Here is a 17,470-nt window from a genome sequence, read left to right as displayed (position 1 = left end):
AAAACATACACTTTTAAACGTCGTGAGCAGACACTTTAAGATCTCAGAGCAGGGAGAATGTACATTAGCCTTTCAGCTGTCAGTGTTCGATAACACCATATCTGCAAAATTATGCATTACACCAGCAACAAAAAGAGCCCAAAAATAGGTTGTGTTTTTAAATTGAGAGTACATCATAAATCAAACTGGAGATCAGCAATGTACACATAATTACAGAAGTATAAAATTAGATAAGAAAGCTCTAGAAGATATAATATAGGAAACATTTGTACAGACCAGTGTAAATAAAAGTGCACTGATTCAGTATGCATACAAAAAAAGTGAAGTAAAAAAAGTTCATAATCAAACATGTAAATAAATTTGACTTTTCGAGTAGATGAGCATGAAAGGAAGGATTCTCTGCATTATTCTTTTTTGTTGTTTACTGTTGAACTCCGTGTGTGTGTGTGTGTGTGGGTGTGTGTATACTCAAGCTGATGAAGCTGATGAACACTAAGGGAAATTAGTTAAACAATAGCCATAAAGAAGTCATTAAAGTTCCAACACAAGAAAAACTTCCAGGTATGCTTAACACAACCGAGTCACTGCTGATGTAATGAATGTTATAAATTTCATCACAGCTGGAGCAGCTCTTTGTCCTTCCAGAGAAACTTTTAAAGCTTCCTGAGGATCACTCTTGTGCTCCAGCTGCTTTTAGAAATGCAACTGAGTGGTCTGGCCAGACTACATCAGATTTGAGGGTCTGTTTTCTTTTTTTCCTCAAGGGCTTCACAGATAAAATGATGAAAACTCTTTCATCAAACCTTTTCATCTCCCTTTGCTCTTTTTTTTTTTTTGAAGAGCAAAGCACATCTCTGTCACTCGATGGCAGAAATTGTTCAGTTTAGAAACTAGAAGAAAGATAGACCAACCACAGATCAGAGTGCAATGTTATCAAATGCAAATGACATATATACAAGTATTGATTTACAATGTATGCAATATCCTGAGAACAGTATTAATCCAATGTACAATGTAACTGTAATTTAGCTTTGTGATCAGAGAATTTCCAGGTAGATGCCCGTCTCTGCATCTTCCACAGCTGTACCCTGCACCTCTCTTACGCCTCTGACTTCCTGACCAGCTTCTTGGTTAATTCTTCCACCTGGTCCAGGTCTTCGTCTCTCCCCACCTCTCCTGCCCATTGGACGGATCTAAAAAAAAAAGGGAGAGCAGCTGTTTGCACTGGAATAAGTGATTTGCTATTTCCTCTGGAAAAACTGTGCACTGAAAGATCAAGGTTATCAAATACCTGCTTAGTGCGGACAAAAAGAGGCGTGCAGTTCTGGTACACAAGCTGGTAGCTGCCATTGGTGTAAACATGAGTCACTTCTGTGCAGTTTATATATAGAGGCATCCTGTCCTGATAAATTTCCAATCCTCCAGGATACATGGTGGGATGTCTTCTTAGAATGTGCCTGAGAGAAGCAGAACAGGTATTTGATAGACTTGATAATTAGGCGTGACACAATCCAAGCAAACTTTTAACAGGAAATGTTTCTGTACATACTTTCTAGCTCTCTTTTTGCAGCAGTAGACAAGAAGGGCCAGGAGGAATATGACCAGGACAGCAGTGACAGCAGGTAAAACCAACCACAGGAAAAATGCTATCTCTGTATGTGGACCACAAGAGCAGCAGTGGATCAGCATATAGTGTCCCATCACTGGATTATATCAACTTCAAACTTCAGTGCAAACAAGAAAAATCAGATTTTTCAATCATAGCTCAAGAAAATTATTTGGTTTTCTTTGCAGCTTCTTTTCTTCTACTTGTGTTTTTAAGCTGCAGGCATGCTGCACAGAAGTTTCAACACAAGCAAGACATCAGAGTGAATAAACAAGAGGCAGGGCTGTTGTCTTTCTTAGTATGGAAAAACAGTGCTTTGAACACACCTTCTTCTCCCTGCAGCAAGACCAGCGAGTCGTTTCCCAGAGCGTTGAAAGCAAAGCAAATCACCATCTGAGGTTTTTCCATTTGCCCTCTCAGAATAGCCGTTAGCACAGTGGGCTCTGATGTTACAGACACGTTGTAATCTTGAGGTGGAACAGACCCATTAACGCTCCAGGTGATTGCAGGTTTAGGGTTGGAGTCGACCGAACACTGGCACACCACCTCTAATTCCTCTACAGTACAGGTAGAGGAGAGCTGGATGATGGCCGGCTTATCTGGAAGAGATAATACTGTCATTAGGTTCTCAATAATATTTATGAGGATATATCTACACAAAACACAGGATCTAAGGATTAAAAGGCAATTTTATAATTTTTTGAATGGGTTGGATGAGAAATTTACAGAAAATGAGTTGCCTTCTAGCCTACTTGGCGTATGTAAAAACAACAGTTCATTCACTATTTATTGGCTGTGATTAGTGTCTTTACAGGCCTTGCAGACTGTTTGGTCAGTGAAATCAAATAGATGCATGCAGAAGCTCCACATTTAACTCTGTGTAAGACAAACTCATTGGGATTTAATTGTCCTGCTTATCACCCAGTACACATAACAATGTACTGGGTGATAAACAGGTTTTTTGCCCTTTATTTTCAAATCCATCCTGGTTAATGTATAATCACCTGTTTTTTGTTTCTCTCAATGGCTGCTCTGCAGTTTGCTCTATCTTCACACAACAAAAGCTTATTGTCTTTCCCTTAATTTTTGTGTTTCTGTCATGGACCAACCTACTTACATGACTGAAACTTAACAATTGCTTTTTCTCCTGGGAGAGTTCAAAGTTCAGATTTCAGTTTTTACTTGTCAGTTGGATTTGAATTATGCACCTGTAGTTGTTTTATTTTCCTTTTATTATCCCCCTCATCTGTTTTTATCAAGCTCTACTTGTTGAACCTTGTTAATTTGATGCCAAATAAATGCCTGGTTAAATCAAATCCTATGGTTTGGTTAGTTGGGTGCAACCTAACAACACGTATATATGGGATGCAGAGAAGACCAAGAAGCGGTAGAATTACATTGTATATTAAGAGTTGTGGGTCGCGATTCTCCTCGGCCAATCAGGTTCTGAGCTACGCACCGGACCCTCATATCTCGTGTCACGTTGTACAGCCGGACTGTGTGCGTTCGCTGGTTGAGGTGCACAGTGCGGCCATGTTGACTATAGGACCAGTGGTACTCTGTTGCTGGAGGGTCAGCTTTACATGAGCACATGAGCAGTGCATTGCCCCCCTCCTTCACTGCCAGGGTCTGGACTTGAATCTTCACATCTTTTGGAGGAACTAAGAGCATTAAAAGGGAAAAAGAAAGGTTTTAGCTTACTGAGCCAGGAACACAAATACACGTGTCAAATTTATACTTACACGTCACATGTAGGTCCTTCAAAGTGGATAGTGTTTTAGGGCCTGGGAAGATGACCTGACACCTGAGCTTGGGCTTCACCTGGTGTGTTACAGTAAAGGTCAAAGAGGCCAGTAAAATTTTCCTGTGGGGATCTGGGTAGAGTGTCTGTACTTCCCCAGGTTCAGTTATATTCTTCTGGGCTCCTCGCTCCCACCTCCACTGCAGATCAGGCAGTCTGGAGGGGCAGTGGTAGTTGACAGAGCAGTTCAGGGTGACCAGTTGTCCTTCTGTGGCTGACATGATGCCGCTGATGACAGGAGCTTCAGGGGTGTCTGCCAAGAAGGAAAATCTCCATCATTATGATTTTAACACTTTAGTGTATTAAAAACATAAAAATCATACAAGCAAAAAGACAAATTCTCTTACAACAACCATTAGTGCTAGAACTACTGAACAAGTCTACTCATATGTGATAGAAACAAAACTGTTTAATGAATAATCCCATATTTCTTCTTTTGTGTTTTTCCTGTAGTTGATATTGATTCACCCCCAAACAGCTAGTCGGGCTTCTTCCTGTTAAACCAGAGTTTTTCCTTCCCAGTCTCATGAAGTTCTTGCTAAGATGGCGCTGTGTGATTGTTAGGGTCTTTTACCTAAAATATAAAGTGTGTTGAGTGACTATAGTTGTGAATTGGCGCTCTATAAAGAAAATGTGAATTTTTATTTATAAATGTAAAGATAAAAAGAAATGCTTAATGCTCTTCCTGTACATTTATTTTAGATTTAAGAAAATATGTTTTCACGGGAAACATTTTAAAGTTTATTTAATAGTTAATCTGCTTAAGACACATATGCACTTCATGCAGCTTTTTTTTTAAATATAACTTTCAATGCGGGGGATTCTCTATTGTCTGATTGTACTAATAATTCTTCTATGTAATATTTATCATGTGAAAAAAATCAAAGTGTTTTAAAAAGTAGAAAAGAGGACATGCATTGTTTTCCTCACTCACAAATACGGTCCAGATTGAAGCTCCTTGGCTTCCCCCAGAGTGAGTCGCCCACTGTCTTCAGAGAAATTTCAAACACCTGGGGGTCATCCTCCCTGATCCTTTCGATTTTCACTGAGCAGTCACCATCTGCGATTTCGCCAAAGAGGGATGCTCTGCCTTGGAAATCCCTGCTCACTTGGCCTTTGTCCTGGCTGTTAAAAGCGGTGCTCTGAAGAGGAAAAAAAGGGCCACCACCTCTGAACCTTAGCCGCACATCTACCCACTGCTTCCTCCCTCTAATAGGATGAGGGGCTGGAGGCGTAAAGGAGCAGGGAATAACCACACAGGTGCCCACCAGAGCCTGGACACGGTCAGGGACTGAGGGTACAGGAGAGACAGCCTGCACCCCCCTCCACAATGTTGCTGTTGTACAGAAAGCACAGAAAATCATTTATCCAGCATTATTCGACAGTAGATTGAACTTTACATAATTGAGACACAGCAGTGATATTTCACAGTTTTATTATGACAACTAAAAAGCATAAGAGAATGTCTCAAGGACACGGCTGATTAAAATATTTCATATATTTAAAAAAGAAGCTGTAAAAGCTGTAACAGCATTGATTTCTTGAGACTGTATAGAAAGGTCATCGTAAAAACTAAACTTTATATGACAAGAGGTTTGTGCTATCTGGAAATCTTACAAATACCACACTGTTTTGCAACAGTTGTATATTTAGAAAGAGGAAGAGAGCAGCTGGAGTTTTAACTCTGTTAATAGTTAAATCTACTATTCAGACTGCAAAACATGTCTATGTTCTTGTAATGAAAAACATTTGTTTTAAGTTATAAAAATGTAGAGCATTTTATTACAAAATTACAATCTGATTTGTTAGTATTTAATTTTCATCAGCACAAAATATTTTGCAGAAAACATTCAAAAGACAAAAAAAGTACTTAAAATAAACCTCTTATATTGATAATTTAGGAGAAGCCAGTGGAGCACAGGGATTCATTAAATTACACCACATGGCAAACGTCCTCCAAATGTAGCCAAATGTTAATTTTTTGGAATTTCTTTTTTTTTCAAGAAAGTTTAAAGTATATTTAAAATGATCAATAATTTGTTTAATTACTTACCAAAAATCAGAGGACACACAAGGAAGACGATGTCTGCCTGCATGTCTGCAGCCCTGCTCTGATGGCTCAGACAGGGAAGGATGAACAAAGGCGCAAAGAGGGGGAAGCTTGATTGTTTCATTATGCAACTGGTACTATGACTTCCTGTGATGCCCCCCTCAAACGTCCATTATCAAATGACTGTTTATTATATTTGTTTATTTTACCTCCACTTATCTTTGTCGCTCATAGTGTAATTATAAAACAAATAAATCATAGGGTTATAACTTTAGAATATATATAGCTTATAAATGATCCAAAAATCATTAAAGTGCTGAAGTCCTTTTTGCAAAGGAAAGAAAGACCTCAGCAAGCAGCTATGAGACAGCACATGACAGTGAGTGAGTCACTCTCATGCTGTTGCCCAGTTCCTCAAAGGGACTAGCAACTCAAATCTGATACATTTCTCATTCCCTGTGTACGGACCAGCCAAACCACAATAGTGAAAAAAAAAAGAGTGTGGAAAAAAAGAGGGGTTTGAATATTAACTTTTTAGTGACATATTTGCTATGCTGTTGACAGCAAATGTCTGCATGTGTGTAAGTAGGTCATCACGGATGAAGGGGGAAAGTGTAATATTGAAACTTTATGAAGTTGAAGCATTTAAATAAGAATTGTCTGTGAAGGTTCTCAGTCATCCAGGTCATCATAGTCTAAGGAACTTGGAAAGAAAAGCGTCTTAAAGAAGTCCAGACGCTTTTCTTTCCAAGCTCCTTAGATTAAATAAGAATTGTTTTCTCTATTATCGTACATTGAGACATATTTCGTAAACTGAATTTGGCATAAATAATTTTAGGGCACTTAGTCTTTATTTAACACCTTTTAAAATGATCTGACTAAATATATTAATATGAGTAATTTCATTTCCATGCAGTGTGTAGTGACAGAGCAGATATTCAACACAGACTACATGTGGAACAACTTTTATAACTTATTTTAAATTTGTTTCCATTTTGTTGCAGTTATTGTCATTATCACCTTGAGATAAATTTTTCTTCAGGCTCAAACAAAACCAAGTAATCAGAGTCGGGTACAAAGGCTTTAACTGCTTGAACTCTGGACCCTTTCAAAGCTTGTTTGAATTGCTGCTTGCACCTCCCTGCTCCTTAAAACAGACTGCAAACTGCCTTCGTGCCAAAACTCAAGACTGCAATGGCAACACCAGATGTGGATTAAAACCACAGCTTAATGTAAAGATACTACAGTGCACGGATAAGGTATGTGTTGAGAATGGTACCGTTTGTACAGAAATCCTTATTGTTGTTCATGTGCATAAATGCAGTTTGGTATATGTGTGAGAACTGAAACATCAAAGTTTGGGTCTTCTCTTATATTACTGAATGCAGTAACAATTCATTTAAAGCTTTGATTATTTTTTTGCTTTGGGGGTCAGCACTATTGTAAGAAGTTATGAGCTCAGCTCAGCAGCTGCTCCGTTCTCAGAGAGACTTATTGCTGAAGTGGACATGTGACCATCCAGCGCCCTTGCTGCGTTGGCTCCGTGATGCCGAGGTGCTTTCGTCTGCCTGCTACCTGTCTTTGCTGGAGAGGTCGCCTTCCAATGCTGTGGCAAAGGCACTGGAGACAGTGTGTGCCACAGAGGAGAGCAGCCAAAAGTTCCTGCAGGTGTTGAGGGAAGTGCAGGATTACTACTGCAGAGACCTGCAGGTCTGGGTCGAGAGACACTGCAGGAACGATGCAGTCACTAAATCAGCACCTACATCTGTGAAAGTTGAAGGTGAGGCTGCTTTAATGTGCTGATTTTTACATAAACAGGTGTAACTGAAGTTAATCTTCTTTGCAACCTTGAGCTGATTGTGAGGGTCTGTTAATAGAAGACAACTTTTACAACCTATTGAGGAAAGACATGAAAGAAGATTAGATGCAGGGTACAATCAGCTTTGATGCCTCGCCAGGATTTTTTTTTTTTTTTTTTTTTTTACTTTGGTGAGAGTTTTAAGAGATAATGGACATTGAGCTCAACTATCATAAGTTAAAATGTGTCAGTGATTTGGATATTTGGATCAGGTATTCATAGTTCCCTGATGATGAGACTCAGGGATATGAAAATGCTCAGTCAGCAGAGTCACCTGTGAATCTGACATTTTAAACAAATGCATATAAAATAACTATAAATTATTCTATGATTTCAACAGACAAGAAGTCCAAAAACCCCATTGCTAAACTGTTTAAAGCAAAGAGCAAAGGATTCACCCTCACCACTGACGTTAATGGTATGAATTCATTGTTTCATCAAAAAAAATGTTTACATATGAATTATATAGTAGTGTACGTTATTTCTGGTATGTTTTCTTTATAGAGATAAGCAATAAATGTTGTCCTGTTTTTTTAAATTTATAATTCCTGGTTTCATTTTTTGCTGTATATGGAATATGTGTATGAATTTGAATGTATGCCTTGATTTACCGTTATACTGTAAAAAAGGGTTATTCTGAACTGTTAATCACACAAACTTCTCTACTTGAGTCTATAAAAAAATGTATATAGAGCTGGAAATGGACATAATCAGTCAATTTAAAATGTAAACTGACATTAGGCAAATGCAATTTTTCGTGATTTGATTCCTGTGCTTGCAATCAAGTAAGGAGATCTGACTTTCATATTGCAGCTAAGGAAGAGCCAAAATCTTGCAGAAGTCTAAAGTTGGCCAGCAGCCGAGGTAGGATGAAAACAGGTCAACTGAATTCAAGAAGCCACAATCTTTATCTTATAAAACACTGCAGAATAATGTAATTTAGTTTTTTTAAAATATCTTTATCTTCTATTCCAGTTTCAATTTCTGCCCATAAAACAACCTTACTGAAACGCACAGAGCAGTTAAAATGTTACTCAGAGGGAAACAGGGAGGCTTCAAACTCAGCTTCTCACATCGAGATCCGCTACACTGACCTTTTCGTGACAGAAGACAATGACTTAGTTGACAGTAGCCAACATGAGTACTTTGCCTTGGCGGGCAGACGTGCTCGCATCTATGTCCACCAGGCCTGCCAGCGTATCCGGCCCGGTCATCTTTTGAGCCCCCAAGAAGCATTGGGACGAGCCCCTAAAAGGGTGAAAGTGAAGGGTATTGCAGGTATAGGAAAGAGTGTGGCAGTACAGAGATTGGTCTACGAGTGGGCAATTGGGAAGAACATGCGTGAATTCACCTGCATTTTTGACCTACGCTTCAGAGAGCTCAATCTAGTTGATAAACCACTGAGTTTACTGGAGCTTCTTGAACAACGGTTCCGATACCTAAAGGAGGCTCTACCTGACCTGCTCACCACACCAAGATCATTGCTTTTCATCTTAGATGGTTTAGATGAGTTTAAATCCCCTCTGGACTGGAACAGACCAGACAAAAACATTGATGTAAAATCAAACGTTCTGGTGTCAGAGCTGATGGTGGCTTTGATAAAAGGAAGCCTTCTTCCAGAAGCATCAGTCATAATTACAACAAGGCCATCTACAGAAGCTCCCAAGCGTTTCTTCCAGAGATGTTGTGTGGTGCTGGGCTTTGAGGAGGACCAGGTGAAGGAGTACACCACCAAGTTTTACAAAGACAGTGAAGTTGCTCAAAAGGTGTATGATTACATTGTGAACAATGACAACCTATTTGTGCTTTCCTTCATCCCTCTTTATTGCTACATCATCTGTACCGCTATGGCTGAGTTCTTCTCTTCACAGCCTAACAATGCAGGTGAATCGAAGTCTCTGGAGTTAAGCCCACCCAGAACAGTCAGCGAGGTTTATTTCTGCTATTTGTTTACAGCAGTCAAACACCATGGACTAAAAGGGAGGACAGAGAGAAGCACACCTAGATCAGAGGTTCTTAGCCTAGCTAAACAACAACTGATGAAACTGGGGAAACTGGCTTATGAAAACCTTCTACAGAAGAAGATATTGTTTGATAAAGCAGATTTGGAGAACTACGGTGTCACACCTGCTGATGTTCAGAGCACCTTCCTCTGTCATATCCTCCAGCCTATTAAAGAGGAGACAGTGGAGATGTTTTCTTTCTTCCACCTTACTGTTCAAGAACATCTAGCTGCCTTGTACTGTGCAATCAACCTCTCCAGCCAGGACGACATAATACAAGCTCTTGACTTTTGGTGCTTCGGGGTACGTCCATCGTCCTCTACTGCTCCACCCCTTCAAAATTTACACCTTAGCGTGGATAAGCTCGAAAGTCTCCAAATGTTCACACGTTTCTTCATGGGAATGCTGCGAGCACGGTTGTCAGGTCATTTAGAAGGTCTTGTGCATTCTCCCATCGAGCAAGAGGACAGCATCCCCAACAGGCTCGGTTTGTGGTTCCGAGATCAGTTCAAAACCAGGGAGCTGGAAAACCAGGTAGCCCTAAATCTTCTCCACTGTCTGATGGAGTTCCACATGAAGGAAACCACTAGCTTTGCAGCACCAGAGATCACAAAACTCAACCTGTTTAAAATGAAGCTCAGTGTTGTGGACTGTGCAGCGATACACTACGTGCTGCAGTTTTCCCCACACAAGCTGCAAGAGCTCAACTTGGGCTACTCTAACATCGGAAACCGAGGACTCAACAGACTGAGACCAATTCTACATCGATGTGAATCTCTCTAGTGAGTAGCTCATTTTATATTCACTTAAAAATATATATTGCAGTTAAAATAAAATAAAAATAAGTTGGGGTTTGAGCTTTCCAGCTGTTTGATGCCATTCTGTGGGGAGCTTGCATATTCCCCCCGTGTCTGCATGCTTCTCTCTATGTGTGTTAGCTCTGTGATGGATGTGAACCCTGCCTTCTGTTTAATGCATGCTGGGATGGACCCAAACCCCCTTACATGTAAGACGGCCAAAAACAATGTTAACCAAAAGTTTCTTTCTTTCAGTTTGAGATACAACTGCCTGGATAAGCAAGCAGCTATTTTAGAATCTGCTATTCTGAAATCAAATGAGTGCCAAGTGAAGAAGCTCTTGTAAGTCATTTAAAATATTCAACACTCAGGTGAAAATTATTTTTTAGAACCTACAGTGTGTGACTGACTTAAATGTTATGTTTTAGCCATTTACATGGAAAGTAGTCCAAAAACATATTTATCATAGAAATATTGCATAGCTGCATTGTGAAATGCAGGATGACTGGACTCAAATTCAGACTGGACAGTAAGTTAACAAAAAACAAGCCCTAATTAGAGGTGATAATATCCTAAACACAAACCTTACAGAAAAGAAGAGCGCTGGAGAAAAAACTGTGACCGCACCATGAACTATCAACACAGTATGATGCGAAGGAAAACACGGGCATGGTTGGACACAGAAACAGGAGGGAAACTAAACATAGCTGAACATCACTGAGATAAACACAAGAGAGAGAATCTAATGAAGTAAAACAGGATTTTAAAAAAGACTCAAAACTCTGGAAGATATATGAATAAAACCAAAAACAAATCAGGAACTAAAACTTAGCTAGAAATAAATTAAAAACTAGGAACAATAATTAAACCCATCCATCCAGCTAATAAAGACTACTAAATAAAGATGCACAGACAAGAGACATATAAAGGGATATTGGAGGAGGCTTGGGAAATAAATCAAAATACAAAGAATCTGACACAAATAAACTCCAGAGACTTACCGAAATTAGATTTGAAAAGTGGAAAAAACTAAAGGCCAAGCATCCAAAACACTAAAGGTGTAACTCAAAGGCATAACTCAGGGGCCAAGACAAACTAATTAAAGATTAGCTTTATTTCTCAAACTCTTTTGCACATACACCCTACATATACATAAAATTGTAATGCAATTTAATATATTTAGTTATAGTGTGATTAATCAATTAATGTGTCCTGAACTCAGAAAACTAGCAGAGAATTAATGGAAGCAAGCAACCAATTAAAACTTTGCTTAAGCTGATGCTTTCCAATTATAGGATAATGACACTTCTGGTGAGTAGTGTGAGATTTGTAGAAATTCTGTTTCTGATTGCCACAAAAAATGCTTTTCCCCATGACCCCTTGACATTTTTTGATATAAGCAGCACACACAGAATATGTTTCCTGCTTCTGTGTACAGTATGTGCGGCAACAACCTGGGTCCTGAGGGGGGTTTGGAGCTGTGGAATGCTTTGGAGAACAACAACACTGTGGAGGAACTTTATCTGGACATCACCGGCATCACAGAGAGAGGAACAGAAAACATCGTCAACTGTCTCAGCAAAAACACTTCTCTGAAGACACTGACGTAAGATTAAAAAATAAATCTGCATGTGTCCAATGCACTCCATGTTATACCACTGCCATCTTTAATCTGGGTTCCTTTTTTTTTAAATGTTAGATAATAGCTGAGGGTTGTAAAAAGGCATGTCCAAAAATCTGTTAACCAGTGATTTCTTCATTGTACAGCATTGTTGGAAATGACATTGGAGCAACTGGGAGGAGAAGACTGAAGGAACTGGAGAAACGTCGGCCGGAACTCAGGATCATTGCAAACTTTGTGGATGACCTTGGGTTACTTCAGGCATACCTGGATTGGGTGGAGGAGATCCGGACTGACAGAGACCAGATGGACTCCGTCAAGAATGCGGATGCCCTGCAGTCAGTGCTGAGGGGGCTCCAGGTGGCAGGGACAATGGAAAAGGGGGCGAATGCAGAGAAAGCCAAAGAGCTTCAGACACAGATTGAGGAGCTACTGAACTATTCTACAGAAGTGATTAGAGGAAAATGATCACACAGAAATGAACCATCTCAACCATTAAATCTTACGGAAAGGAGCCATTAACATGAGTAGTTCCACTTTTACTTGCAACCGCTTGCGAGAAACCCAATACAAAATCATACATCGCCTTTATATAGCTCCTAATGTCTTGCATAAGATTGCACCTCATATTTCCCATTTTTGTAGTAAATGTCAAAAAGAAACTGGCACTTTTTTTCATTACTTTTGGGAATGTAAATTAATCAAAAGATTTTGGAGCTTCATATCTCAAGAACTAAGTAATATTTTTAACAATCTGATTCAAAGGGACCCCGGGTATTTTCTTCTTGGCCTATCCTCAAAAGAAGTAACATTGAATCACTTGCAGCGCAAATTATGTGACAAACTATTGCTGGTAGCTAGGAAATGTATTCTCATTAATTGGGTTAAGGATGAACCTCCCTCTGTGACGTTGTGGTACAGAGAATTATTTAAAGTTATTCCTCACGAAAGAACTGCCGCTATTTTAGGAGGAAATGAGGGTCTCTTTCTCAATGTTTGGTCCCCTTTGCTTTCTTATTTGCCAAATGATTTGTCCCAACTGTTGAGGGGGGGTGGTTGCGATTAAGATGTTCTCAGTTAAATAGGAAGTAAGTGTAAAGGACAATTCATTCTTGGAGTTTATCTTTTTCTCTTTCTATATCTGTGGGTAATTGAGTGAAAATATGTTTTTGTGTGTGTGTGTGTGTGTGTGTGTGTGTGTGTGGATGTGTTGGTGTTTTTTTTTTCTTTCTTTCTTTTCTGTGAAAAAAAAGAAAGAAAAAGAAATAAACACGTAAAAAAAAAAAAAAAATCTTACGGTCTGACTTCAAGTTGTGAAAGTAGATCCTAAAAACCCAGACAGGTGTATTAATAACTTAAAACCACCTGTAATACTGCTCTATCATCTGGAGAATTAACAATTTCAACCTGATAACATGCTTTAGATGTTTAAATTGTCATTGAACCCGAGAGAACTTTTAATAGATTAGTATGTTCTTTGTGATTAACCTTTTATGACTGACAACACTGTACCTGCACATTTTTTGAATGGTCAATTGGACTCTAAATACAACTAATACTATTATTAGTTAATATTACAAGATTCACATAATTACAATGATTTTTAAGTGTTTTTAAGTGTCAGTGTGATAATTTAGAAGTCGGTTCTTTTCCAAACTCAGTTGGAATTAATAAATCAACACGCTGCCCTCTAGTGTCCACATGTTTCACACCAAAGAGAGAAGAAATTCTTCAACATCACAGAAACTCTGAGCTGAAAGTAAAATTCAGCTCGAATGACAAATTTATTTAATGTTTCTGTAAATCTTTTTTTTTTTTACGTATTAAAGAAAAATAAATTGTATTCATTTAAAAAAAATAACAAGAGAATGGAAAGAAAGCAGAATGCACAAGAAAATGTTTCTATTATTGTTTACAAGGTAGGCCATCCATTCACTTTCTTTGTTGTTAAAATACAAATAAAAAACGTATTTTTCAAATATGTCTGTGAAGGTTCTCAGTCATCCAGGTCATCGTAGTCAAAGGAGCTTGCAAAGAAAAGCGTCTGGACTTCTTTAAGTTGCTTGAAGACGTTTCACCTCTCATCCGAGAAGCTTCTTCAGTTCTAAGGTCAAATGGTGGAGAGTCCCAGATATAAACCTAGTGGGAGTGACCCCCCACAGAGGGACAAAAGGACCCCCTGATGATCCTCTAATCGCCTGAGCCAAGGTGTGAAACTGGGTGTGGGTCCCAGTCAGCCAGAGTTTCGGGTGTGTTCATTGTGAAACCTGGCCCCACCTTATCATGCGAATTCCTGAGGTCAGATGGCCCAGGATGTGAGTGGGCGTTAAGGCGTCTGGGAAGGGATCTCAAAACTGGATTATAGATGGCAGAGAGTTGGTGTCGTAAACCCCCAGGTTTCACAATGAACACACCCGAAACTCTGGCTGATTGGGACCCACGCCCAGTTTCCCACCTTGGCTCAGGCGATTAGAGGATCATCAGGGGGTCCTTTTGTCCCTCTGTGGGGGGTCACTCCCACTAGGTTTATATCTGGGACTCTCCACCATTTGACCTTAGAACTGAAGAAGCTTCTCGGATGAGAGGTGAAACGTCTTCAAGCAACTTAAAGAAGTCCAGACGCTTTTCTTTGCAAGCTCCTTTGACTATTTTTCAAATAAAACTTCCAGTTTTTCCATAATTTGTTGTCAAAGACATATTTTTTTTATTTATGTCTCTACACCACGACAGTGGAATCAGTATGCATTTTCTGAGTCTCATGAATAAAGCGCTCTGTTGGTTGTTGACATTGACAGCAGTGGATCTGAAAGGCAGAAAGCAGAACTACAATGACATTTAAAGAAAAGACACCAGGGACCGAAAAAATCTGACTATTCATGTCAACACACAATATTCTTATTAGCTAATTGTCATAACAGTCAAAGTTAATTCAGCAATGAATTTTAATCGTGACTAGTTTTTAGCTTATATATATGGAAGTCATAATCATATCCATGACACTGCTGAACAATTAGAAGTCTCCAGCTCAGAGCTAGCATATGAACACACTACCACCTAGTGTTAGGATAAGGGGTTGTTTGTTGTTTCCAGTTCTTAGTTTCTAGTTTCTGAGTTTTCTATTTAGTTTGTGTTTCTAATACAGCAATAAAGCTTCCTCTTTTCATTCATCCTGTCCTTTATTTGGGTCCTCATCCTGCCTGCCACACAGCTACACTTGACATAGTAGTAACATGCACCAAATAATGACAAGATAAGATATGATAAGATAAGATAAGGCTTTATTGATCCCACAGTGCGGAAATTTGTGCGTTATCTCAGCTCAGGTACAGATAGCAGAAGAAAAAAAATACAAAAATACAAATAAAATACAAACAAATACAAAATAAGAAATAATACACTATATACAATGGTAGCATACACAGTATGTGATTATGGATAGAGGGTTGTGGAAATATGCAAGACATAAATTGAACTATTTTACCACTACTATTACTATGTAAGTAATAGATATTCCTAGGTATCTATAAGTATAGACATGTACATGATGTATTTTATTTGACTTTTTGTTACGGAGTGAGAAACCTTCTGTTTAGTGTAATGCAGAGGAACATTATAGCTACTGTTGACATAGCAAACGCAGAAAGTTTTGGACAGAGAAGGGTTTGATTGTCATGGTTTGGTGCTGATTTGGGGTTCTTCTGTAGCCTTTTATTTATTAATTTTTTTTGCCCTATCTATGGCCGTTGCTCTGGACTCTGCCTATTGGTGTAGCTTCACGCTTTGCATTTGTCACACTTCCCTTCTATCTGATAAGTAGTAACTGGGTTTTCAAGGACCAGCTTGAGCCACCGCTCTCTGCCACATTCCTTGAGAAGAAAACTGTGGAAATTTGCGTGTAATACATACCTGCCTGTCCACCTTCCACCGCCTTGAGGAACTCTTGTCAGTCTAATCCTACATTGTTGCTTTTCTCTGGAAAGTATCAAGTAACTACTAAAAAAGATTAAGTTATTTAAACTAACCTCTGCTCCAGCTTACCACTTTCACCTCTTCAGACAGAACAACCACTTGAACTGAATCTTGTAAACCCCAGTGTTTCCTTGGGCTCAAGTCTTTGCTGCTTTGATTTTTTTTTTATTTTTTTTTATTTAAAAAAAACCCAAACTTTTTAATAAAACTTGTTGAGTAGCACTCTGTTGGTTGCTGGGCTGTGCATTTTGAGTCCAAAAGTTGATTACCAGTAATAACTTTGACAGTAGTGTGTCTGAAAGACAGAAAGCAGAACTGCAATGACATTGAAAGAAACAGCAACAGGGAAACGTAATCTGATACTGTGGTTTTGTTTGGAAAAACTCTGACTATTCGTAACAATACAGACTGTGGTTTCAAACAAAACCACAGTATCAGATTACGTTTCCCTGCTGCTATTTCTTTCAATGTCATTGCAGTTCTGCTTTCTTTCTTTCATAATTGTCATCAAAAGTTAACTATAATTATGACTTTGGATTTTAGTTGTGGCTGACTATATTTGTATTTCAGTGAACATTGACTATATAATAACTATATGGAAGCTGGAAAAAAATCCACAAACATAGCCATTGTCATGGTCCCTGTGCCTCACCAGCTGATTCTGTATTAGGCAACATGTTTTCTCTCTCTCTCTCTCTCTCTCTCCTGCCGGGGCGATGCTCATTATGGGCTCCCGCCCCTGGCCCATGCACCTGCTGCCGATCGGGATAATCACAAGGCCAATTTAAGACAGCAGCACTGTGTCACTCGTCGCTGGATCGTTGAGTTATCAGCGTCAGTCGCTCAGTAGATTGTAAATAAGGATCTGTGAGTTCGTTCTGTCTGTTCGCCTCTAACTATAATCTCTGTGTACAGATCTATCCCGGACCTTTCCCTGCCTGCCTGTCATCCCGTGGACGAGTGAGTGGATGGTGTTTCCCCAGTGTGGGGAGTGAAGAGAGAGAGCCTTTGGAGGACGTCAGATTCCCGTCTTTTCCCTCACATACCCCGGAACCCTGGACCCCCCTCCCCTCCCTCCAGCACTTTGTAAATAGCATCACCTGGTGTCGTTGTGTAAATAAAATCTGTAAATCCTGTAAGGAGTCCCGGTCTGCGCCTGAGTCCGTTAACTGAAACCTGACAGCCATGACATTGTAGAACAATGAAAACGCTCCTGCTCAGAGACAGGACAAACTAACCCCCGAAAACACTCCCACCTAGTGTCAACTTGTGTAACTGCCAAAGATGAAAAACAAATTCAATTTCTGTAGGCTTTGATAGAAATTTTAATTTATCTGTGCACGTGACAGGTGAACACACCTTTATTCATTAATAAGTAATATTGTACATATTATTTATTAATGAAATTTACACAACATCGGTCTTACTGTTACTGTTTTTAACTTTCAATTTCTTGTTTAGAAAATAGAAACATTAATCTACTTTATTCCTTCAGCCAATTAACACAAAGCCAAATAATGAACATTATTACTAAGTGAATAGAAATGTTTACAGCACATTCAGTGGTGCAAGACGTGTTGTGGAGATCATGGTCAGAAAAGAAGGTGTTACTGTTAACAGCCACTTCTGCTAAAAGCATCTATCTAATATTGACACTCATACTTTTGTGTTATTTCCTCTTTTTACATCGCTTCCTGAACAGTTCTTAAAAAACCTCACATATGTGGAAATGACTTCTCTATGAAGCTCGTAAGAATGTAAGTTT

General features: G+C 39.1%; 2 protein-coding genes across 4 annotated transcripts; one reads left to right on the top strand and one right to left on the bottom strand.

Annotated features, from left to right (window-relative positions):
• Positions 1–48: 48 nt before the first annotated feature.
• Positions 49–5,533, bottom strand: LOC146659499 (myelin-associated glycoprotein). The gene is made up of 8 exons (XM_085423587.1): positions 5,461–5,533; positions 4,342–4,743; positions 3,349–3,660; positions 3,004–3,267; positions 1,933–2,205; positions 1,550–1,652; positions 1,292–1,457; positions 49–1,193 (listed from the first exon to the last, which is right to left on the bottom strand). Exons 1-8 carry the CDS (start codon positions 5,501–5,503, stop codon positions 1,038–1,040), a joined length of 1,719 nt encoding a protein of 572 aa, XP_085279713.1. The 5' UTR covers positions 5,504–5,533; the 3' UTR covers positions 49–1,037.
• A 1,051-nt stretch (positions 5,534–6,584) lies between these two features.
• LOC146659498 (NACHT, LRR and PYD domains-containing protein 3-like) lies at positions 6,585–12,399 on the top strand. 3 transcript variants are annotated; one of them, XM_085423567.1, is made up of 8 exons: positions 6,585–6,716; positions 6,893–7,237; positions 7,656–7,733; positions 8,129–8,179; positions 8,291–10,100; positions 10,371–10,457; positions 11,554–11,721; positions 11,883–12,399. In XM_085423567.1, exons 2-8 carry the CDS (start codon positions 6,910–6,912, stop codon positions 12,202–12,204), a joined length of 2,844 nt encoding a protein of 947 aa, XP_085279693.1. In that variant the 5' UTR covers positions 6,585–6,716; positions 6,893–6,909; the 3' UTR covers positions 12,205–12,399. The 3 variants fall into 3 exon arrangements, with proteins under 3 accessions (XP_085279693.1, XP_085279696.1, XP_085279694.1); XM_085423570.1 differs by lacking the exon at positions 10,371–10,457; XM_085423568.1 differs by lacking the exon at positions 6,585–6,716 and having other exon boundaries at positions 6,768–7,237.
• Positions 12,400–17,470: the final 5,071 nt, after the last annotated feature.

Source organism: Rhamphochromis longiceps, linkage group LG11, assembly GCF_057381845.1.
Source record: "Rhamphochromis longiceps isolate RC_006_pf linkage group LG11, R_longiceps_female_GT1.1, whole genome shotgun sequence".
NCBI lineage: Eukaryota > Metazoa > Chordata > Actinopteri > Cichliformes > Cichlidae > Rhamphochromis > Rhamphochromis longiceps.
Note: the sequence above shows the minus strand (reverse complement) of the source record. Positions and strands in the feature narration are given on the sequence as shown.

Excerpts from the sequence above, each read along its gene's own strand:
- LOC146659498 (XM_085423567.1), top strand. The coding sequence starts at position 6,910 with ATGAGCTCAGCTCAGCAGCTGCTCCGTTCTCAGAGAGACTTATTGCTG. Across the intron at positions 7,734-8,128 it reads CCTCACCACTGACGTTAATG|CTAAGGAAGAGCCAAAATCT; the intron begins GTATGAATTCAT and ends TTCATATTGCAG. Across the intron at positions 10,458-11,553 it reads TGCCAAGTGAAGAAGCTCTT|TATGTGCGGCAACAACCTGG; the intron begins GTAAGTCATTTA and ends TTCTGTGTACAG.
- LOC146659499 (XM_085423587.1), bottom strand. The coding sequence starts at position 5,503 with ATGCAGGCAGACATCGTCTTCCTTGTGTGTCCTCTGATTTTTG. Across the intron at positions 3,661-4,341 it reads CTTCAATCTGGACCGTATTT|ACACCCCTGAAGCTCCTGTC; the intron begins GTGAGTGAGGAA and ends CCTTCTTGGCAG. Across the intron at positions 2,206-3,003 it reads CACAACTCTTAATATACAAT|ATAAGCCGGCCATCATCCAG; the intron begins GTAATTCTACCG and ends TATCTCTTCCAG.